A 24007-nucleotide genomic window follows, 5' to 3' on the forward strand; every position below is an offset into this window, starting at 1 on the left:
TCTATTGTTTATTTTAAGATTATTCTAACATTATTAAGACATTAAAGGGTTAGTTCACCCAAAAATTATTGATTCATTTGTGTCAAAGTACTCACCCTCATGTCGTTCTAAACCTGTTCCAAGACCTTTGTTCATTTTCTGAACACAAATTAAAATATTTTTATGAAATCAAAGAGGTCATTCGAACTTGATGTTATAAAGAGACGAGAATATTTTTTCTGCACAAAAACAAAACAACGACTTTATTCGACAATTTCGTCTCCCTTGTCATTCTCCTACACCGTTTATGCTCAGCGCTTCTAGGTTCTACGTCAGAACGGCAGCTGGGTATTGGCCGGCTCCTGTGTCAGTACTCTGACTGACGTAGAACCCGAAAGCCTGCACGGTCTATGCAACGTAAACAGCATAGGAGAATGACGGGGAGAAGAAATTATTGAATTAAGTAGTTATTTTTGTTTTTGCGTACAAAAAGTATTCTTGTCTCTTCATAATATTAAGTTTGAACCACTCTAGTCATGTTGACTATTTTAACTATGAGGGCTTTTGCACCAAATAGTTCTAGGAACTCAGTTATAGGAACTAGCCACTAGGGATATTTCCCCGAGAACTAATTTCTCCCCCGAGACAAGTTCATGGTTGCATTCGCACCGGAAATAGGCACTCTGAAGCGGCCGTCAGCTGCATCTTTAAGCATGGCATTTACAAACAGTAAAAACCAGTGAATGGAGGATGCTGTGATCGGAGCTGTGTTTGTTGTGTGTCGTGGGTATCAACAGGGTTGGGCAAAAACACATTAAAATGTATTTTAAAATAAAATACCAAATACCTTAATTTTAAGTGCATCAAAATAAACTACAAAATACAGCAGCCACAGCATGTATCAAAATAAACTACTGTATTTTTGTATTTTAAAAATACTAAAAAATAATTTTACAAGGGAGCATGAAATTTCTTCGCAAACCTTTCATCAGTTGGCCTATTTGATCAATCCCTTCACCATTACACTGACTCAGTTGATTAAACAATGTTTGAAAGCACCAGCTTTTCTCTGCCCAAGTCAATCAATAAAACATATGCAACCAGTTAAAGGCACAATATGTACAGTAGTACAATATCCAAAAACCAATAGAACAATGTTATATATTTTGTTGACTTGTGTACTTACATTATCTCAAATGTTTCCAAGAATGTTTAAATCCAGAGAAATATGCAATTTTATCCACGGAGCGTGTCCATGTGTCACCTATCAATTACATCATACCTGTGTTACCCTCGATTTCCGTTTTTTTTTTTGTAGAAACCATGGAAACACAACGATGCATTATATTCCTCATGTTATGTAGCTTCTTAAATTTCATTTTCTTGATTTACCAGGAGTACCATGTTCAACATGAATAATATCAATCTAGTTTACTGCAGAGTGCAACAAGTGTCTCATAGCACAGAGTATCATCATAACTTTCAACACACAAATGTATCTAATATGATAAACAGCGCTGCGTTACCCCACATACGCTTGATCAAAATAAGGCGACTGTGGCATAATAAAAGTTCCACTGCTAATGAGAGATGAGCGAGACGTCTCGAGAACAATCTCTCCAGCGGTTTTGTTCAGCTCCAACATCACTCAGTCCTGCTCTGCTTCATACTTCAGTAACGTTAATAATCTCATCCATGAACATTATTTCTGCCTGAGTCCCATCCCGATCCTTTTCCACTGTAGACGTGAAAACAACACATCCCATGATTCCACAAAATCAAGGATAAGCGACTGAATAAGCGACCTCTTACAGCGAAAATTTACATATTGTGGATTTAACAGATCAAATATTCACATATCCCTGTGCTTTCCCAGATGAAGCAAACAACCAACAGTTTAATGTTTAACAGTTTGCGAATTGCTTATAATTGTATCCTAATTTAGTTACTTGATGTTTGGTAACAAAGGGCCTACTTTGCATCAGCAACACTGACTTAATGACAAACAAGTCATTCATTAGAAGACAACTGACGGCACCTGTATTCATAGCAACTAGTTCATAACTAATTAATCAACTGATTGTTAATCATAAATATAGGGGGCTGCTGCTTGTATAATAGTTTTCAAGAACATTATGTAAATTGGTAAACTATTTAGCCTAGGCTTCTAAAACTAACACCAAAACTTAACATCTTAACATCAATCAGAGGCTGCATTTTTATGATGTCATCATGTCTTCTTCTTCTAAAGTATTTTACAGTATTTTAAAGCTACAAAAATACAAAATACAAAGCCATTTTCATCAACCCTATCAAATACAAATTACAAAATACTATTTTGTATTTGAAATACATGTATCATAAATACTGCCCATCCCTGGGTATCAAGGAGGAGAAAATAACCCTGCAGACAACAGGTAAATGCTGTCATCGCCGTTTTCAATGTTCGTGAAGTATGTTTACATGGCTTTTTAAAAATGCCGGGTGCCAGTGTTTGACCAATCAATGTACACTTGCATCACTGGTAGTTCCTATAGTGCTGGTTTGGACCCCACTCTAAAGTAGGAGCTAATTTAGTTCCCCCCGAAAAAGAAGTTCCTATAACTAAAATCATTCCTAGTCCCTGCGGTGTGAACATGGCAAATTCCAGGTACTTCAGCTAATAGTTCTAGGAACTATGAAAAGGTTCCTCCGGTGCGAAAGCCACTTATGTAGACCTTGAATGATGGGAATTACGTTGCTTTCTATGGGGGATAAAAAAAAACTCTTGGATTTCGTCAAAAATTTCTGAATTTTGTGTTCTGAGAAGATTAACTAATGTCTTACGGGTTTGGAAGGACAATAGTCATGTGTGCAAATTATTAAATAAAAGTATTACAAAACTACTTAACATTTTACTGTTAAAGCCATGCCATTTTGAGAGTTTCCGAATGACATTGCAGCAGTCAGGTAGTAAATATCAGAGCTCTCATGAAATTCAAGTTATAATGACGAGTTCTACGAAGACGTGAATGCTTCTTGTAAGTCAGAATCTCATAATTGCAGTAATTTCAATGTGCTGTGACGTAACTTTTCACCATCCAATAAATTGACAATGTATATGTGTATATGGAGGCTGTGATTTGAAAACTCTCAGAAGAGGCTAAAATGAGACAAACAACAAATGTTCAGGGGGATAGGACACATTGCTTTTAATTTAAAAATAAAGTTTTTAGCCTTAAATTAACAATGGATCTATATTCAAAGACAAAGGAGTGTAATGCCTACTGCACAAAACAACTGAAAACAAGGATCTAAAGGAATCTCCACAAAACATTTTTAAAATAATCTAAGTGATTCAAACGAGGCGTCTCTTTTGACACTCTAAATGGAGTGCTTTGAGACATTGCCTTCCCTGCCTTAAGTACTATAAAACTCACAAATGAAAAGAGAGAAAAAAACAAAAAAAAACAACACCTTGATAAGTGCACCACTTCGACCATGACTGGTCACAAGTCACTCTTACCTGTGTTTTCATAGTAATGCAACTAAGAGTAGAAAAAGTAGAGAAAATCTGGCTTCAACATATATAAATACTTCTTTTTACAAACAAAGTTAATCCAGAACTAATATGCAGTTAGGAAACTGGCATTCCTTGCACTTCAACAGAAATATAAATTAAATTAAACAAAATCCAAAGCTGCTGTATCCACCTAAACGTGAGAGTATAAAGCTAGTTTCCTATAACGTCCCATGTTTACAGTAGATCACACATGAGAGCTGCTCGTACTAAGAAAGACTAGATTCATCCATGAGATTCAGATATTGCAAAGCACTTTAAGACCTACAAAAAGGTCAGTGGGACGGCGCATCCCCGCTGACTAAAGATTTGTCTGACGGACTAAAGGTCTGTTCATGTGCAGTCAGCCGGTTGGTCTGCGGGGAGGTGATTAAAAAAAACAGTTGAAACATTACCGCCACCTGACTGAAGATAGTAGGAGTCCGAGAGCAGTCCAACGCTCCCGCTGAGCCTGAGCCGGTTGTGTGCTATCCGAACAAACAAACACTCTTACACAAGACATTCCTAGCATTTCATCTCTGGGACTCTCATCTATGCCGCCTGAAGACCGTTCACAGTAGGATCATTTCAATGAGAATTATTACTCAGCCTGAAGGTCTAAAACTTGATCTTGGTGTTTTTAAAAACAAAGGCTTGGTGGTTGGCATGTATTTGCTGTTGTCCGTTCACGTGATGACGTGTTTGTCCACTCAAAACATTAAGGTGTCTGGTCCAGCCTGTTTTTCTGTTTGTTATATTGTTAGTGACGTCGGCCAATTGATCTGTGTGTTGAAGATATTGTTTGTGAGGAGTTTGTGGAGCGTTACTCCATGATGGCTCTGTAGATGACCGGTTCGATGTAGTCCTCCCTATAACGGGAGTTGATCACCCGCTGTCTTTTCGAGTCCTGCTTCACATCCTTCTCCACAAACACCCCTTTGAAGCGCATGTCCGACGCCACAGACTAGAGACAGAAATAAAATGGATTTAATGTCTGCTAAAAACACTTTGGTTAGTAGGTCAGTGTCATGGCAGGCTAATGTTACTGTAGCGGTAAGACCGATCAAAGAAAAGGCGTTTCTCACCAGTCGGGCTTTAACACGTTTGGGCAGCTCCTCGTCCAAACTGTAAACATCTTCCCTCTTTACAGTGAGCTGAGAGTCATCTTCAAATTCCACCTGGAAATAATTCAAAGAGCCATTTTATTTTATTTCATTTTGTTTCGGATTGATGAATCCGAACGCTAAAAAAAATGATTGAGTTGATGTGCAAAGTTATGTGTCACAAGTTTACAATCGGAATTCATTTTTGGCACGTGCACACTGCACAAATATACAGGGTTTACTGCTGTTTGCACATACTAATCTCCTACATTTCTTCCTTCCTCTTTTTTTTTTTTTTTTTATAAGTAGAGTTAATATTTATCTACTTCGGTTCCTAGTTAGGAGTCCACGAGCACATGAACCGTTGTGCCATGCTGCTTATATTTATCAAACGCCCCCTCCCGTGCCTGAAACAAGATATCTAAGGATGAGAGTCTGAAACAAAGTCTGGTGGGACGTTGTCCTGCTCCACTTCACAGACGATGAGCTGAATGAGAATTTTAGAATGACACAACAGTCATTTATGACACTTCATTAAACAACAACAGCTCGTTCGACTTGTCATATGTCATTACGCCATTTCTACATTATTGCGCATACACAGTACTTTCCAATTTTGGGTTTCACAGGGTTCCTACACATTTTCCATTTCAAAATTCCATACTTTTCCAGACTCAAATTTCCAGATCTCCTTCCAAACGATTTTCTGCCATTGGTAAGCCTCATTTTCCTTTTCTATGTTTTCTCTGCTTCATGTTTGAAGTAGGGGTCTTACAGTCTTTTAGTGATTTTTAAATCAGTGTTTGATTGTTGAAATAAAGTTTGTATTTAGTATTCACGTCTAGGCCCTTCTCTTCTTAAAACTACGTTCCTGTGTGACTTCTGTTGGGGATTAATCTACAAGTACTAATATATTCCCTGTTCAAAAGGGTGGCGTAGTGACTTAGAATGTTAAACAAATTAAATATTTACGCCTATGTAGCGAGTGGTATGGTCAGAAAGGGAAACAAACTAATAATTCGACACATTTACTTCATAGACATCCTTCTCTGATTTATCCATTCTGTTCTGTTGTCAGTATTTGTTGGTAACAAAACATTTGTATAGAGTAGCCTACGAGTATGAGTAGCCGACACAAGCGCGGTATCAGTTTCCGTAATATTTTAGAAATTCATAAGTTTATAAACATCTACAAAGTAAAAAGAGGTGTAAAAGGTGATGTGTAGGGGGGTCTGGGCGCATCCTCCCCCAGGAGAAGATTTTTGTGATTTCAACATGTAAATGAAGCATTCCGGTGCACTCTGACAAGAACATAAATGGGAAAACCAACATTTGCTTCAAGTTAAAAAAACAAAAACAAAACAATATTGGCAGTAGGGCTGAGCATTGACACAAATTTCACAATTGATTGCGATTTTGATTCAGAAGCTTGCGATTTGATTTTGATTTGATTACCTTCGATTCAATATTGATTCAGTTGGGGCCTATCAGGTCAAGTACTTGGCAAATTTCCTCAAAGAAAAAAAAAAAATCTCTCTCAACTAATGCTGTAAATTATACAAGGAACCACAGCTGGTACATCATTATAATATTAGGTTAAAATTGATTTGCAAGCTACTTTCATATAGGCTAAATTACACATAAGGAAGTTTATATAAATTTTTAATTACAATTATTTTTCTAGGCCTAAATAAATAAAAGAGTAAACATTTAAATGATGGCTGTCATGACACAGATTTATACATTTAATATCGAAGCACATGTTAAGTACAAATACAATGAATATGCAATAGCCTACAGTGCATATATTTAGCAAAATGCTCCGCTCGAAGTTCATTTTTGTAGCTGAATAATGAGTTTTTGGACATTGAACGGCTTTTCTGAGGTAGGCTAAATGTGACATTTTTACGTGCTGTTTTATTGATGCCTTTCTGCAGTTGAAACAATGATTGATCGATTGCATGTGATACAGATTTCAGTAAGTTGTACTTTATCTTTCAACATCCCTTCAGATGTTCAATCATGTTTATTTTGTGCTGTAACTAGTAAAGCAGAAGAAAAGGTTGGTTCACGAGAGCTACAGCGATCTATCACGCCACAGAGCACCAAGAAAGATCACGACTCACTCCAGTCTATGGGAAAGTAGCCCATTTTCCATTCTTGTGAGAATCCTGAGACATGCACTCGCCCTGAAAAAAACCTCTTCAGATCTACACGATTCAGCTAAATTATGTATTTTGATTCAAAAGAGCTAATTTCGCTGTAAAGTGGCTAGTTTGCAGGTATAATAAATTAGAAAACTGAATAGAGACAATAGTCTGGAAACACAAATATTTTTCCATACTTATCCAGACCTGGAAATTACTCAAATCAAATTCCATACTTTTCCAAACCGCGTAGGAACACTGGTTTCAATTCGATCAAGTGTTTACGTGTCCTCTTGATCGGATTAGAAGAGGTTTAAACCACCCCTTACAATCCGAATTAAATTTTAAATATAATTGACAATAGTGGTATATATCAACAGATATTAATACCAGTAGTTTTATCATGTTGCTGTTTAATAAAAGTAATAAGCCACAGGAGTCTGAGGGTTACAGTGATTTTACCATAGGTAAGGAGTGTACCAATGGGCTTACTGCTGAAATTTAAGCTTATTGCATGACCTATCACAATAGCAACAACAACGATGAAGATCAATATCATGAAAAAGATAGGTGGAAAACAGACAGACATGACTGTACTGTATTATTATGTGAATAGGTATTGTAGTGTATGTTATGATATTAAACTTTAACAGCATACAATACAGATTTTTAGTCTGTGTTTTATCCTACAAGATAAACTATCCTATAAAATGCAAACAGTGTTCCAACTGCTACACACAATTTCTCCTTTGCACCATCTGAAGTTGAACTCTAACCCAAATAGTGTGCACAACTGTGTTTGTTGTTCTCTGACCTGGTACATTGGGATGATATGGTCAGACACAAATTTGGCTCCATAGATTAGGCCATCTGTCCAGCGCACTTGAACTACGTCGCCCTCTGATGGTGGACCGAGCTGCTGACAGTCTCTATTCTGGGAAATAAAAACGAGCACTGCTTCAGTACACTGTGCATTTGATCATTCAACATTGTTTTGAGCTGCATAAACCCTCACATACCACTATGTCCTCAGGGAAGAGGTTGTCACTGAATGAGCCATCATCGAAGATAACTTCATAGAAGGTGGCCTTGGTCAACTCAACCACCTCACAATGGTAGTATCGGCCATTTTTGTGCTTGCAGATCACTTTCTGTCCCTTCTCCAACTCCCGCATTGATGCCTTGTTGCGCGTCTGCAGATAACATCCAACAAACATTTTTTCAAGCGTTAACAGTAGTGTGCTGACATGCTGGCTTACAGCAAGCAAAATGCTTAGAGCTATGATGTTGCATAATTACCGGCATAACGCAATAAGAGGTCATGGAGGAAAAAGAGTAAATACATACTGGCCTAAAGATAAGAATTCCACCCTGCAGAACCTCCCAGACAAGCCAGTTGATGTAAAGCACTTTTTAGTGTTTTTGTTAGTGGTTCTACTACTTGTGCCAAGTTTTCAGAAATGTACTGTTTGGATTTATGTTGGTTTGGGGACCTCTCTATGATATCGTTTCCCGTTTTTTATTATTTTTAGTATTCTGCATGTCTCTGGTTTAATTAGCAATAAAGCAGGTGTTCAAATATTTTTTTTTTTTTCAATTAAATAAATAATATAATATTACGCCTGACTAAAGGTTTTGTTATCAAGAATTTCACACTTTTAAAGTCAAAAAGTTTTCATGTATTGAAAGTAGCAACTTTTCTTCTGTATAGAAGAACCATATTTTGTACAACCAAAAAAAAAAAAAAAAAAAAAAAAAAAAAAAGATTATTGATAAGAAACAAAAATGTAGGGGAAGGACTTGGTTTAGTCATTTGGTTGTTGATTAAAGCAAGGCAGATCTGAATGTAAACTTGAGGACAATTGAAAGAAAGGGACAGGTTTAATCAGCCTATATGATTGAATACGTTCCATGTACATCACCAGAGAGAAATTTGTAATTTCACCTGAAAAAATACAAATTGTAAATAAATAAATAAAACAAATGCATATTGTTTTCAATAAGATAAATAACATGTATTTAGAAAATAGGTGAATTTCCATTTAATGGTGACTTTAATGAGGACGGTTTCTGATTGACAGGCAAATTTGCGGCAAAATACCACAGTTTGATTAGATTACGGACCTTTGATGTCAAAAAGACATGTGGGAAGTATTTTGATATATTTGCTAACTATGTTGCATTTCATTATTTTTATTGTTTTTCCATAGGGTTCGTACAGATACTGCAAAATTAAATTCCAGGACTTTTCAAGCACTACTTTTTTGGTTTTCAAGGACTACAATCAGAGATTTCACTTATCAAACAAGATCTTTATTATCTTTCGATACTAAAAAAGGTAAATAGATAAATAAGAATAAACTAATAAAACAAAACGGTACAAATAATGTGAAGCACGTGCAACGACTGTGGTAATTTTAACCATTGAGGGAATACTATGACAAAGATATCATTTTTCTTATTCAAACTGATTTTCTTTTTTTTTTTTTTCATACATTCCCATTAACATATGATGGACCTGAAGAATGAAAGCTGTTTCATATACTTGGATATTTATAAGCAATATCACTCTCATAGCCATGCAAAATGGCTCTATATGTAGGTATAGCATTCAATTGGCATGAAAAGTTTGTTTTAATCAAAAAAATTTTAAACACTAATTTCATATATATTGCCTTTCAATAATTCAAGCACCAAGTATTTTTTCCATAAATATGGTTGTTTTCAAGGGTTGTTTAGGACTTCAATTTCAAAAAGTCAAATTCAAGTACTTCAAGCATTTTAAGAACCCTGTTTCCCTTATGTTAGAACCACCAGTACAGAGGCTGTATCCCAGGAAATGGAGGAGAATCTGTCCTCTTATCATGCCATTCAATGTAGTTAAAGGCAAAAACTGTGAACTGGCTTCTGTGTGCATTTCGATTGTTCAGCTTTCATTTCTAGACTTTGCCATCACCCTCTTTCTGAACATGTCTTTGTTGTGTCTTTACCTCCACTTGGGTGCCGCCCTTGTGTCTCCAGCAGGTGAAGTATACAACGAATGGCCAGTCATCTGGGTGCATTTGAACTCCGGCTGCCTGAGCACAAGTGGCGTGAAAGGAAGTGGAGCACCGGCCATGTGAGCACTGCACGCAGCAACCTGAGCTCTTCTTCATCCACTTACGACAGAACTGGCATTTCTGAAAAGAAACCTTTGTTACTTAAGAATTTGACAATAGAAACACACTTGGGTTGTGATCAATGAAAAAATTCTGATGCATTTAGAAAGTAATTTGTTAGACTAACTGCATTTTTAAATGATTCATTAAAAGATTAATGAAAAGATTAAGATACCAAAATCCCCTTTTATTACACTGCTTAACAGACATGTGCTATATAAACAGTGCTAGTGACTAATTAACTAGGCATAGAGATGATGCCAACATACCTACTATTTTTTAAATACCTCAGCTGTTCTCAGAATAGCAAAGCTTTTACAGTAACAAGATCATTTATCCAATGATTATCATGACAAATCGCTCCATTGGCCTATTTTTTTTCATATAATATTGCATGTACATACATTATCGTTCAAAGTTTGGGTTCTGTAAGTTATTATTTATTATTGTGGGTCATATGTATTTTTATGTATTAATATGTATCATTTGTGTATTCATATATATTAATTTCTTAAAAAAAAAAAAAAAAAAAGTGGGTAAGTTACTCTAAAATGTTCTTAATTACTACCTAATCGTTTATTTTCTCTTTCAAATAAATGACATAAAATTGCATAAATTATTCTTGAACTGACAAAAGAATTTAAAGTGAGAAGGTTACATGAAAAACATTTTACCACTAGACACTAAAATTTGATGTTAAATCCACTATAGTTTTATTTAGAATTGATCTACAGTCTATACAGCATTTAATTCAATTACATCAGAAGTAACTAATTAAATTATAGAAAAATTCAATAATTACAATTATAAAGTCATTTTAGCAAAATGATTGATTTAAAAAAAAAAACAAACAAAAACCCCATGGCCTTTTTCATAATTACTTTATTGGGGGAAGTATTTGGGTAAATACTGATTTACCACCATGTTTTTATACAGTTATATAAAATTAGGGTGTTTTGTACTTTTATTAATATATATAGTGTAAATTTGAGAGAGAGCCTCATTGTTTTTTGACTAGCCAAGATTTCAAAATAAACTATATAGATCCACTTTCCCTCTACATGTCAATCAGCACTCATTCAGATTGTATTCTACGTTTCCATGTAAAACATTAACTCACCAGTTTAAATCTCTGAAGTGGGATATTACCGAGATCAACAGGACTGCGCTCTGCAATGTTCACAAATCTAGCCTCCAGCACTGCCACGGCACATAACACATGAACCCACCTACAACAAAACCACATTTTTATCATAAGCAGGTTTCACTCACCTAAGGTAAAACCCATAACATGACATGTCAGCAGCTGAGTGTGTCAGTACATAAAAGTGTCATTCAGCTGAAAGGAATGTGTGCTATTGAAAATGTGCAATCTGACCATAAAGGGCTCTTGGGTACCTACTTGTCATTGTTGGCCTTCTGCAGAGCTCCTCCTCTCAGAGAGCATAAACAGCAGTCCTTAGGGAAAGACACAAACACTTAGTCACACCACTGAGAATATAAGTTAAAAAGTAGAAGCAACTGGAAAAAGCTTGTCACGCATGATGGCCAGACATAATAGCGCCCCCTTGCAGCTATAAAAATATATGACAGAGGTTTTGGGGATGGAAAAAAAAAAAAAAAAAAAAGTAAACCTAAACAAATGATTCAGCTAACCTGAGTAATGGCATTCGCTTCACAGCGGGAACACATCCACCCATCCAGCTTAGTATCCTGAGACACACCATAACAACCTGTAGACAAAACATCCACAATTTATTAAATGACCTTTTATGGGTAGCAGACAAATTACATGAATATTTCATTTGCAACATAAAAACTTTAGGATAACATTTCTAACAATCAATAAGGGAAAGTGTATATTTTTACATGATGTAACTGGTTAACAAAAAATCAACATGAAACAGCCATTTTAATGTTGTTTAATGTTTAAATATGAAATATGACTGAATTGGTTTACAAAGAGCATTTTTGACTTCAAATAATAAATGAAATAAAATTGCTAACCAAGAACGTTTATTGAGATAAAAAGATGTGTGATCTGACTTTTTAAAAGGCTGAAATATTCCATGTAGTCACTTTTAATATAAAGTTCAAAAGTTTGCCGTCAGTAAGAGTTTAATGTTTTTTACAGCATTAATAACTTTAAGTCTCTTATGCTCATCAAGGCTGCATTTATTTGATCATAAATACAGTAAATACTGAAATAGAGAAATATTACACTTTAAAATAACTGTTTTCTGTTATATATTATAAAGTAAAATCTAATTTATTCCTTTGATGGATATTGTGACCCCTTTTTCGGTTTTCTTTCCTCATTTCCTTTTTTAATTTTCTTTGTCCTACATCTCCCACAATTCCAAGTAAACTACACTATCAAATCTAGTGCACTACATTATCCACACACCCCTGGTCAATGTCTATAAGTTGACCTCACTTCCTTTGTTTTATTATTATTATTATTATTATTTTGGTTTGCATTGGTGAGGTGTGGGTGTTTGAATGGACACCCACCACCTTTCCACAGGATGCGTTAATGACTTAAGACCCGTCCATCCGTCAACACCTGTCCATTTACTCCTTGTGAGTCTGATGCATCCTGTTCATTTCTGAACTTCATGTCATGTGAACAAGATTTTAAGCATCCTAAATCAAACGAAAATAAAAGAGAGCAAAGGACTGGTGTTTGTCCCGTGTTTTAATCAGCAAGTCTCTACATTTGCAATGAACTTTAGATACAATTAACATCAGATATCCAAAAACGGCAAAGCTTTCCTTCAGAAATCTTTCTAATGTGATGATTTAGTGCTCAAGAAATCAATGTTGAAACAGTTGTGCTGATTAATATTTTTTGTGGAAACCGTGATACAATTTTTTTGTCAGGATTCTTCGACAAATAGAAAGTTTATTAAAACAATAGCATTTATTTAAAATAGAAATCATTTGTAATATTATAAATTTTACTTTGATCAATTCAATGCATCCTTGCTGAATAAAAGTGTTAATTTCTTTTTCAAAAGAAAAATCTTACTGACTTAAATTTTTTGAACAGTGACATAAATGGCATGAATAATTATAAAAGAAGTAGAAAAATGTTTTTAAAATGTGACTGTGACTGCTGAAACATGCCATTTTAACTGTATATATTTAAGTGGCAACAGTGAACAACAGACTTACTGGTATGAACGCGCACACTACACACAGAGCAGCTGATGAGTTGGCTAGTGCCATCTTTATCCAGATTTGGGGTGGACAGGTGTCCCTCAGAGCTGCTGGTGAAGCACATCTCGGGAATCAGCGGCATGGTCTTCTGCTGGTCCCCTCCTTCAGCTGCAGAACCGCACTGGATCAGACTGATTACATCACTCTACACAGAAGAAATGGCAAAGTTCATGGCACAATCTTTTAGAGGTTTACACAAGTCATCTTTCATTTATCAGCTCACAAAAAAAGAATATTAACTTCTGATGGCAGAGTTTATATTTTATACATACAGTTCCAGTCAAAGGTTTGGAAACATTATTTTTAATGTTTTTGAAAGAAGTCTCTTATGCTCATCAAGCCTGCATTTATTTGATCAAACATACAGGGAAAAAAATAATGGTTTTCTACTTTAATATACTTTAAAATAGAATTTATTTATGTGATGCAAAGCTGAATTTTTTTTAGCATCATTACTCCAGTCTTCAGTGTCACATGATCATTCAGAAATCATTCTAATATGCTGATTTATTATCGATGTTGGAAACAGTTGTGCTTGCTTAATATTTATTATAACTTGTAGAATTGTTTCACTATTCTTTGATTAATAAAAATTTAAAAAAGAACAGCATTCAAAACAGAAATCATTTGTAACATTATACACTACCCTTCAAAAGTTCGGGATCAGTAATTTTCTTCTTTCTTTTTTTTTTTTAAAGGAAATTGATACTTTTATTCAGCAATGATGTGCTAAATTGATAAAAAGGTATAGTAAAGATTTATATTGTTAGAAAATATTTCTATTTTGAATAAATGCTATACTTTTTAACATTTTATTCATCAATGAATCAATTAAAGTATCACAGGTTCCAAAATCACAGCACAACTGTTTCAAACATTGATAATAACAGTATCAAATCATCGTATTAGAATGATTTTTGAACAATCATGTGACACTGAAGACTGGAGTAATGGCTGATGAAAATTCAGCTTTGCATCAACAAAAATAAATCATATTAGTATAAGTACATTAAAATAGAAAACCATTATTTTAAATTACAATAATATTTCACAATATTACTGTTTTTTACTGTATTTTTGACCAAATAAATGGAAGCTTGGTAAGCATAAGAGACTTCTTTCGAAAACATTAAAAATAGTAATGTTTCCAAACTTTTAACCGGTATGGTATATAACATTTTGTCTTCACAATCCACCAGACATTTCTGAGCCACTGAAGGCATCAAACAGCCAGTAGCTAAGTTTCCATCAATGCTGAGAATTTAACTTGGGAAAAATTGTGATATTGCATAAAACATTTTTGAAAAAAGCAGCGTTTCCATCCAGTGAGCTGAAGAGAACAAAATTGTCTCTTCTTGATAAACTGACACTAAAAATCAAAAATATAATACATAAATGGAAGTTACTGCAGTAGGAGAAGCCACTCTATATAATAATTTTCATATATAATAAATTACTTGAGCCTCAGAGCATGCAGAAGAAATGAAATAAATGCATTCATGTCAACTTGCTTTCTGAGGCGAATGCCTGGTGTTTTGGGAACACAGTCGTGGACAGTTCTGGGAAGTAATTATACCGAACTACTTTGATGTCAGAATTTTGCTCAGGCATTTCAAATGCTGTGCTAATGCAAACACATGACTTTCAATGGCCATCTATGAATTTTCACATTTAAATGCGTTTCTATTGTAGTTTATGCGCATGTTTTCTTATTGGATTAAAATAAAAAAAATGATCTGACTCAACTGAGTGGATCTTTTGTGTTTTTGAGTGCATTTTTTAAAATGTATGTGCATCTTGGAATTTCCATCCAATGTTTTTAATGCGCTATCCCAAAATACCCATAAAAATAGGTGGATGGAAACATAGCTAGTGAGACTAACTCGCTGTGTTGGCTGGTTTGCACAAATTAACACTGAGTAATAATAGATTTTAGTGATGATAGTAATGGCATGTGTTACCTGTGTGTACGTGTGAAAGAGGGTACACACTGCACAGTACGGAGGTTGTTGGCCCATGCGGAAGTTGAAATCCTTCTCAACTTCAAAATCGCGAGGCTTGCTTTGCCACATGGGAGAAAGGAGTCTGGCCCAGGGATCGGTCTCCTCTTGCTCTGTCACTGGCTCCTGAATCTCTGTGGAGCGGAGGAGTTAATGAGAAAGAGCAAAAAGTGATGCACCGATAAATGAACACATAAATAAACAGATCCTAACCGTCATCGCTGGAGTTTTCTCTGAGGAGGGGATGCAAACGTGGCAACTTGCTGAGTGGCTGCAGTTTCCTCTTCATGCTTTTATTCTCTTTCTCTCCCTCAATTTCATGCTGAACAAAAGCAAGAGAGGTGTTACATTTCATTTAGATAAGAGTTGTGGAGGTGATACATTTTGAGCTTGTTTTTAAAACATAATTTGTGATGTCATGTTTGTGAATAAGGCTGAATATATTCCAAGTGCATTAAAAAAATATATATATATAACAGTAATATTGTGAAATATTATAATAAAATAAAGGTTTTCTCTTTTAATACATTTTAAAAGGTAATTTATTTCTGTAATTCAAAGCTGAATTTTCAGCATCATTACTCCAGTCTTCAGTGTCACATGATCCTTCAGAAATTATTCTAATATGATGATTTGCTGCTCAAGAAATTATTTCTTATTATTATCATCACTGATGCAAACAGCTGTGCTGCTTTATATTCTTGTGGAAACTGTGATACATTTTTTTCTGGATTCTTTGAATAGTTATTTGAAACAATATTTGTTTAAAAAAGATCTTCTGTAACATTATAATCCCTGGTTTCAGCAACTTGTCCTAACAGATCTTAAAATATTTAAGATACGGGAGTATTTGGTTCTTCTGAACGAGAATGTACCTCGTACTCACTTTTTTGTTTTTCATTCTTTTTCTTCAACATTTTATTTAGGGATACATAATATAGTGGTACCATATCAGTTATCAAAGATTTTTCATTTATCAGTATTTTAGAGATTTATTTTTAATTTATTTAGAGAAAACAGTTTTAATATCCATTCAATTAACAGCCATTTTTAACATACAATTTTAATATCAATGCAGCCCTGTGTTCATTTTGTAGTATTTACCTACTTGCTTTTTTTTTTTTTTACACATGTTACAGCACTCGACTACAAAATCACTCAAGATGCTAATTTAAAAAGAAAAATACACACACTAAGACAACGCGGTTACCAACCTCTATGTTTGGTTGTGGAGTTTGCATATTTGGCCTCACATCTAGATGAATGTCTGGGTCTTTGAGGTCTTCTTCTCTGGGTTCCTCTGTCATGGGTTGCTGAGGTTTACAGAGCATTGATCTGGCTGCATAGCTATGGACCTGAAGGGCATCTGAAGGGCTTAGGGTCCGATGAAAGAGAAGGCTCGCCACCCCTGGTTTGGTAGAAATCCGTGGCACGGCTGACAGGCAGTGAGGGACAGTAGGGACAGATGCTATAGAGAGATGACGCTTTGGGAAGGACTGTGTACAGGCTGAGGACAGAGAAGTAGCTTTAGAGACCGTGTTTGCGGCACTAAAACCTAAACTCCTACAATCCCCAAATGCAGGACTTCTGGAACCTGGAATCATCTTTAAACTGGTCGAACCCATCAGTGGCAGCAGGTCATCTTCGTCCTTCAATTCTGAAATAAATTTTTGCAAATTTTTCATCAAATTTCAAAAACAAATGAGTTTCAAAGCACTGCTATCACTTAAATTTGAGAAAAAAAAACAAAAAAAACACAGGACGTACCTTGATACTCTCTGTATTGTTCTGTGTATAGAGTCAAGCGCCCCTTCTTGCCATATTCAGCCTCCTCATCGTTCGTTTCACTCTTTGGAAGAACTTCCTCTGGTAAGTCCAGACACACTCTGTGTCTTTTGGTTCCTATCCTTTGTTTGGCAAGGCTAATATAATTGAAAAAGGCAACATTTTAGGTTGATATTACATTTTTTACATGCCAGTATGTACAATGTAGGAAAGTAAAGTGAGCTTTTTCACCTTTTCTTTTGTCCCTCACTACTTTGGTTCTCGGTGCCGAGTTCCTGAGCACCGCCCTTTCCAGCCTCTCCACCTAAAAACTCAGCTGCTTCAGGCGTGGGCTTGGAGTGGTCAATGGGAGCATTGTCCTTCCCCGCCAACCACAGCTCATACCGTTCGGGCTGAAATTTTCTTACAAACACATCCATGGAGATCTTCACCATGTCTTTCCTACATGAACACTGAGGAAAAAATAAGCCAAGATTGATGCACCATGTAACGTACAGGCATTTCAGAACATGATAAATACCGTTGAGACAAATGATACAGATTAAAACGGTTTATATTAGGGCTGTCAAAAGTACCGACTTTGGTACTAAAATTTTAAAAACATGACAACACCAGCATTTCCCCCTAGCGTTTTGAGAGCTAGTAAGTGGATTCTTAAACAACTCTGATTGGCCATTGCATTCACACACTCAATAGATAGGTCTGTGATCGGCTACAATGATCAACACTTCAAAAACATGTTGTAAATAGACATCTTTGATGCTCTTCAACGTGCGCTTACAGATACACATGGGAGCATTTGAAAGCAGGCGTCTATCAGAAGATCCGTCTATCAGTGGATATATTAAGGATCCGCTGACAGACGCCTGCTTTCAAATGCTCCCGCATGTATCTGTGCTGGTGTCACCACATTTTTTAAACTTTATTACCGACTTGGTACCAAAGTCAGTACTTTTGAAAACCCTAGTTTATATACACTGCTGTTCAAAAGTTTGGGGTCAGTAAAAGTTTTTTTTTTTTAAAGAAATTAATACTTTTCAGCAAGAGCGCATTAAATGAATCAAAAGTGTCAGTAAAGACATTTATAAATGTTACAAAAGCATTGAATTTCATTTTTTTCCAATTTCAGGGTCATACAAAAAAAATTACTGACCCCAATTTTATTTATTTATTTATTTACTTACCAGTATGGCTTGCTTTCCATAGTCGATCCATCGTCTTGTGGCAAAGTTGGTAGATTCCGCACAGTTAAATCCATGGTTAAAGCCTGCATGATAGCCGTACGGAAATGTCACCATGAACTCTCCAGCCTCCTGAGTGATCTACAGGACAAAAATGGACAATGACATCACAAAACTTCCTCAAACATGAAGTTACAAACACATGTATCCTAAGGAAGCATAATTAGCTCTGCTAATGGTAAAAAGAACAAGTCATCAGTTAGGCAAAATGCACTCATGATCATAAAAACATACCTTTTCAAAAGGAATGCCATACTTCCTTAGAATTGAAGGTGAAATAAGAGTCATCTTGTGTCTAAGAAATGCTTCACAGTTTTGTGAACTTCCAGGGAAAAAGCCTGTTTAACAATGGCAAGAATTATATGTGAGCAAATACAAATCAAGCTAAACATTTCTGTGTACAGAATTGACAACACAAAACCGCTGTTTACCTTTGGCTAACCGCTCCAGTCTTTTTCCATGTTCTGGAGGCACGCAGTACCTATGAGATCATTCCAGAAGAATTTAGCATTGGCATCAGGATAGACAATTACAACAACCATTTTTGGCCCATGGGCACACATTTCATCTACAAATTACATTTTTCTTTTAAAAGCTTTTCAAGAATTTAACTCAAACCCGTAGGTTTTACAAACAATTACCAGGACTTTGGTTCCCCGAAGTGTAAGTAATTAATGCTGTAGAGATCCATGTCCTCAGTGTGCCAAGCAAAAGTTGTTTTCCACATGCCAAAGTAGAGGTAGGGTGTGTTTACTCCCTCTATTGTAATACCACTCTCATGCTCCACGGTGTCAAGGATGGTATTCAAATGCCCCACATTCCATTCTTTGACATCCTGTATAAGATGTGAAAAAAATAAACAATGACTCCATTCACTTCAGAGAGCTCACAAACCAAAAGCGAAACCAAATAAAATTAATTCATATTGCTTACAAGAGTTTACTCACAGGGTCATAAAGGGTCCCATTCACATCAGCTCCATAGATGGGAGGGTTAAAGGTTAAATTTTTCCAGTACTTCCTTTCAAGCTCTTCAAAATCATCATACCGAGGGCTGCAAAACCTTAAAAAGGAAGGGTAGATGTGGTTATAATAAATCTGAACTGGAAAATAAGTAACAAGAAAATGTGTCAACAAGACTTACTTATCGCTGTTGGCTGTTTTGCGGAACTCTTTCACAGTCATGGCTTTTTTCTGGATGTTGTACTGGGTAAACAGCCCTGACTGGCCAGTCACAACCTGCTGAATCGGTGCAGGTATTAGCAGGTCATCAATGTCATCATACGAACATCGAGGCTTCCAGTTTTTTGGCGGGATGATCTGTAGTTGAGCAAAATAAATATAATTTTGTGAATGACTTTTTGACAGCAGTAGCCTAATGGGTAAAGAGTAGCGTTTTCCTCTAACCTTGGCCAGGCCTGCCTTGTGTGCACCTTGAGACTCCATGTACGCAATGTAGCGGTTGAAGTTCTTGAACTCTTCAACAGTGGGGTAAAAGGTCATAATACCCCTAGAAACCGGTGTGTCCGATGCCATCTTGACCGACCGAGTCCTTAGCACCTGTATGACAAATGTTATTGGAATTGTATTCTCAATGTACAACTAATATAACACAGACTACATTACCAAAATACTGAAACATGAAAAATGAGAATTCCATGAACATAAAAAAAGCATAATTCTTTTATTTGACATTAACTCACGCAGGTGTTTCAATCTTTTAGATACCACAGACCCCCAAATATGATCATCCTTATGTGAGTGACCCCCATCCTAAAATGTATATTTCATATTCATATTTTCTTGTATAAAGACACAATTTATACTGTGAAAAATATTATTTGGAAAATATTTAGCTTCTATTAAATTACATTACATTGTTGTTCTATATATTCATTGTATTACTGCACTGTTAGATTTAGTATTTATTTACTTACTCATTTTCATGATTCACGTTAATATAATTGTTATTTAACTATTTTTTTTAAACACTGTTTTCCTTTTAACTTTTCCATGGACCCCCAAACCACAGTTTGAAAACCACTGCTATATAATATGTGGGATGACATTTTTGGGATACATCACAATCAACACATTATTGTCATGTTGGGTTGCTAGGTTTCATCAACGTCCCCTGAATTTGGTTAACCACACGTTTTAGCAGAACTGTGTTAAAAAACTTAAAACACATGTGACAAACTGTAGCCGAGTAACATTGACTTGACATGGCTAAGACAGTGAGACAAAAACCTCATATTCACCAGCGCAACCCGTACGTCACGCCCATTCGCACGCCCCACCTTGTATTGAGAAGACCTGATGCTGATTGGCTAATACATGCGTCTCTTTAAAAGTATGGCTAGGCTAACGAGTTAGGCCAAACGTAAACACTATCATGTTCAAATTTATCATTAATTGATCATCGGATAAATAAAAAGATCCAACCTATACAAAGTACACGACAGGGTGTGCAAAATATACCAAGTACAAATGTTAAATATGATATAAAATTGCGTAAATTGAGAAACTAGCTGTTGGTTGCAGTAGTGAAAGTACAACGGTTAGCTCTTCGAAGCTAGCGACTTTACCACTATTAACGATGCTTTTAAACCGTAAATTATAGAAATAGCGTAAATACAGATAGTAACAAGTAGGTGATATGTAAATACTTACTGACTCTGTCGAACAAAATGCTAATAGCTGCCCTCAACCTTCGTAGAAATGTTTAGCTAACAGCAGATCCTTCCCCTGACAATCCTCCATCAGCGCTCACACACTGCGCATGCGCACACAGGATTTGTTTACTATTATTGGTCCACCCACGCCAGAGTCACCATAACCAATCAAATCACTGTCACGTTTACAGTCGCTTGCCTGCTGTCTGCCACACACGTTTTAATGTGATCTCAGTTTTATGTTTAATGCTTGTTTTGTTAACACAGAGGAGTTTGACCCATCACTAATTCAATTTAAAATTACATTGCGTCCATCAAAAGGCCAATTTCACGATAATCCCAGTAAAAAATAGGGACTTTAATTTTAAAAGCCTAAAAAATAAAATCAAAAACATTTGTTTTATTTTATTTTGTGTATAGTCTATTGATCAATATATAATGCATTATAAAAGTATTTCTATTGCATTACTTATGCCTTGTAATGCACCTTATAATGCATGGTCTCATGATTAATTATAAGTTATAATACATTATAACAGTTATAATGTATTACTATTGTGGTTATAATAATTACGTTACGCCTTTAAAAAAATAAAAATAAAACACATGACAACCAATTTCATGTGTTATAAAGAATCTGCAGATAAAAAGGCTTTAAGTAAAGTGTTACCAATATTTCATGAACCTGTTGCTTATCGTGATCAATGTTTTCTTTTAAATGAATAAATAGATACATAGTTTACATTTTATTATTCATTCATATAAAATAACACAAAAAATAGCTTCAAACAAAAATAAAGCTGCCTGGTTCTGACTGTTGGTCCCTGACTCTTAATGCCATGGGCTGCTTTTTTGCTTGGGTGACAGGTCCACACCAGTATTGTCCTGTTGAAGGAACAGAAATAATCATGTAATGCTGCAGATTTAATGCAGTGATTCTCAGAGAAAATCTAAAGACATATCGCTTCTACCGTGTTTCAATATGAATTGAAAAAGGATATGCTACTCGTCCCAGGATAAATTATTAAAGTGTTAAATTGTTCTAATTAAAATCTAAGTATCTAAGGATCTAAGTAAAATTGAGAGAAAGGAGGGACCAACCAAAGCCCTGTTCCGGGTCAGCTGGGACCTGGGCTGAAAGCTGCTCTCAGCTGTCTGGTTCAGGTAAGAATTTGTTTCTGTGGAGTTGGCTGACACACCCACATTGTCCTGATGAAGGAACAGACATAATCATATAATGCTGCAGATTTAATGAGTGATTCTCAGAGAAAGTCTAGACATATTGCTTCTACCATTTCAATATGAAGGTTATATGAATTGAAAAGGATATGTTACTCTGCCCAGATTAGATTATTACAGTGTTTAATTGTTTAAATCTAGAGCACCGGTGGAAATTCTCCCTCAGATGCTCAGCAAGTCTCCGTTTTCCTCGTATTATTTTCTGGGTTGGCAACGCTGCTGACCCGTTGTTGAGCTCTGGTGGGCACAAGTACTTTCCGTTGAGACCCAGGAGCTTCCTGTGGGTAACATGGTGGAACAGGTGCTGTCTGTGGGGTCCCAGAATGCACAGTCACATGACAGGCACTGGTGCACTTTGCAAATTCCCCCTCAGATGCTCAGTAAGTCTCTGTTTTCCTCTTATGATTTTCCGGGCAGGCAATGCTGCTGAATCGGTGGGCACTGCCGCTGCCTGTGGAGACCTGGCAGGGACTGCTGCTTCTTGTGGGGTCCTGACATGCACAGGCACTCTCGTTGGGGTACTGTTGGGTAAAGGTGCATCCAGTGGGGACTTGGTAGGCATGGGTGATACCTGTACGGAAGAGGCTTGCAGCAGCTCCTTCCTCAGGAGCTCAGGGATCTTCAGATTTCTCATCTCTGGGATCTTGTCAGGGACACCCTGAGCACCCTCTGCGCAACAGACAGGTGCTTCCTTTTGAGAAGGGGCTAGAGACTTCTGCTGCAGCAGCTTCTGACTAAGCGGCTCAGGGATCTTTAGTTTTTCCCTTTTTTGAAATTTTGTTAGGCAGGGGTGCTACCAGAAGACAAGAAGCTTGAGGCTTCTGCTGCAGCAGCTCCAATCTCAGCAGCTCAGGGATCTTTAGTTTTTCCACTTTCGAAATCTTGTTAGGCAGGGGTGCTACCTGAAGAGAAAAAGCTTCAGGCTTCTGTTGCAGCAGCTCCCATCTCAGTGGCTCAGGCATCTTTAATCTTTCCTTCTTTGAAATCTTGTTAGGCAGGGGTGCTACCCGAAGACAAGACACTTGTGGCTTTTGGTCCAGCAGCTCCTGTCTCAGCGGCTCAGGGATCTTTATTTTTTGCCTTTTTAAGATCTGTTCAGGCAAGGGTGCTCCCTGAAGTATAGAAGCTCTAGGTTGCAGTTGCAGCAGCTCCTGCCTCAGTGGCTCAGGGAGTTTTTGCCTATCTGGAACCTTGTCTGGCATGGGTGCTCCATGTGGAGAACTTGTGAGCACCCTGAGGCAGGCACAGGTGTTTCTTGTGAGGAAACAGCAGGCATGGGTGCTCCCTGTGGGGACCCACCAGGTATAGGTGCTCCCTGTGCAAAAAAGACATTTTGCAGAAGCTTAATCAGATGTTCAGGGATTCTGTGTTTTCCTCTTTGTTGGTTCCCAGCAGGCAAAGGTGCCCCTGGTGGGGACCCGGCAGCCGCAGGTGCTTCCTGTGTCTTTTTCTGTCTCAGCTTTTTTCGCTGCTCCCTGGTTTTCGGTGATGCATCTAGGAAGCCTGAGTGCATGACCTTCTCAGATGCATCACTGAAGACCAGGGATGAGGTGAGTTTCCCCATAGCAGAATGGACAGGCACAGGTGCTTTTTGTTGGGACCTGGTGGGCACTGGTTCTCTTTGTGTGGACCTGTCAGGCACAGGTGCTCCCTGTGTCTTCTTCTGCCTCCACTGCTTCTTGGTCTTCAGTGTTGCATCTGATAATCCTGAGTATGCGGTCTTCTCGGATGCATCACTGAACATAGGAGATGAGGTCTCTCTTCTTAACTTGACCCAGCAACAACAGGTGCTCCCTTCTTCTGCCTCCGCTGCTTCTTGATCTTCAAAGTTGCATCTGAGAATCCTGAGTGTGGGGTCTTCTCAGATGCATCACTGAAGACCGGAGATGAGGTGAGGTCTCTCTTAACTTTCTCAGACCCA

At 36.8% G+C, this 24007-nt stretch overlaps 1 protein-coding gene across 1 annotated transcript; it reads right to left on the reverse strand.

Moving 5' to 3' along the window:
- Positions 1 to 592: 592 nt before the first annotated feature.
- kdm4ab (lysine (K)-specific demethylase 4A, genome duplicate b) lies at positions 593 to 20945 on the reverse strand. The gene is made up of 22 exons (XM_067362824.1): positions 20846 to 20945; positions 19580 to 19732; positions 19317 to 19492; positions 19121 to 19235; positions 18815 to 19008; positions 18605 to 18654; positions 18408 to 18511; positions 18117 to 18254; positions 17164 to 17384; positions 16915 to 17069; positions 16362 to 16804; positions 15361 to 15469; positions 15109 to 15281; positions 13103 to 13292; positions 11582 to 11658; positions 11328 to 11383; positions 11046 to 11154; positions 9758 to 9946; positions 7787 to 7960; positions 7582 to 7701; positions 4603 to 4695; positions 593 to 4481 (listed from the first exon to the last, which is right to left on the reverse strand). The coding sequence occupies exons 2-22, from the start codon at positions 19706 to 19708 to the stop codon at positions 4341 to 4343; spliced, it is 3156 nt and encodes a 1051-aa protein (XP_067218925.1). The 5' UTR covers positions 19709 to 19732; positions 20846 to 20945; the 3' UTR covers positions 593 to 4340.
- Between the last annotated feature and the right edge of the window lie 3062 nt (positions 20946 to 24007).

Source organism: Chanodichthys erythropterus, chromosome 16 (assembly GCF_024489055.1).
Source record: "Chanodichthys erythropterus isolate Z2021 chromosome 16, ASM2448905v1, whole genome shotgun sequence".
In the NCBI taxonomy this organism is placed as follows: domain Eukaryota; kingdom Metazoa; phylum Chordata; class Actinopteri; order Cypriniformes; family Xenocyprididae; genus Chanodichthys; species Chanodichthys erythropterus.

Coding starts and splice junctions, on each gene's coding strand:
- kdm4ab (XM_067362824.1), bottom strand. CDS start 19,708: ATGGCATCGGACACACCGGTTTCTAGGGGTATTATGACCTTTTACCCC. Junction 15,470..16,361: donor CTCCACAACCAAACATAGAG/GTTGGTAACCGC, acceptor GCTTTTGTTCAG/CATGAAATTGAGGGAGAGAA. Junction 4,482..4,602: donor AACGTGTTAAAGCCCGACTG/GTGAGAAACGCC, acceptor TTCTGTCTCTAG/TCTGTGGCGTCGGACATGCG.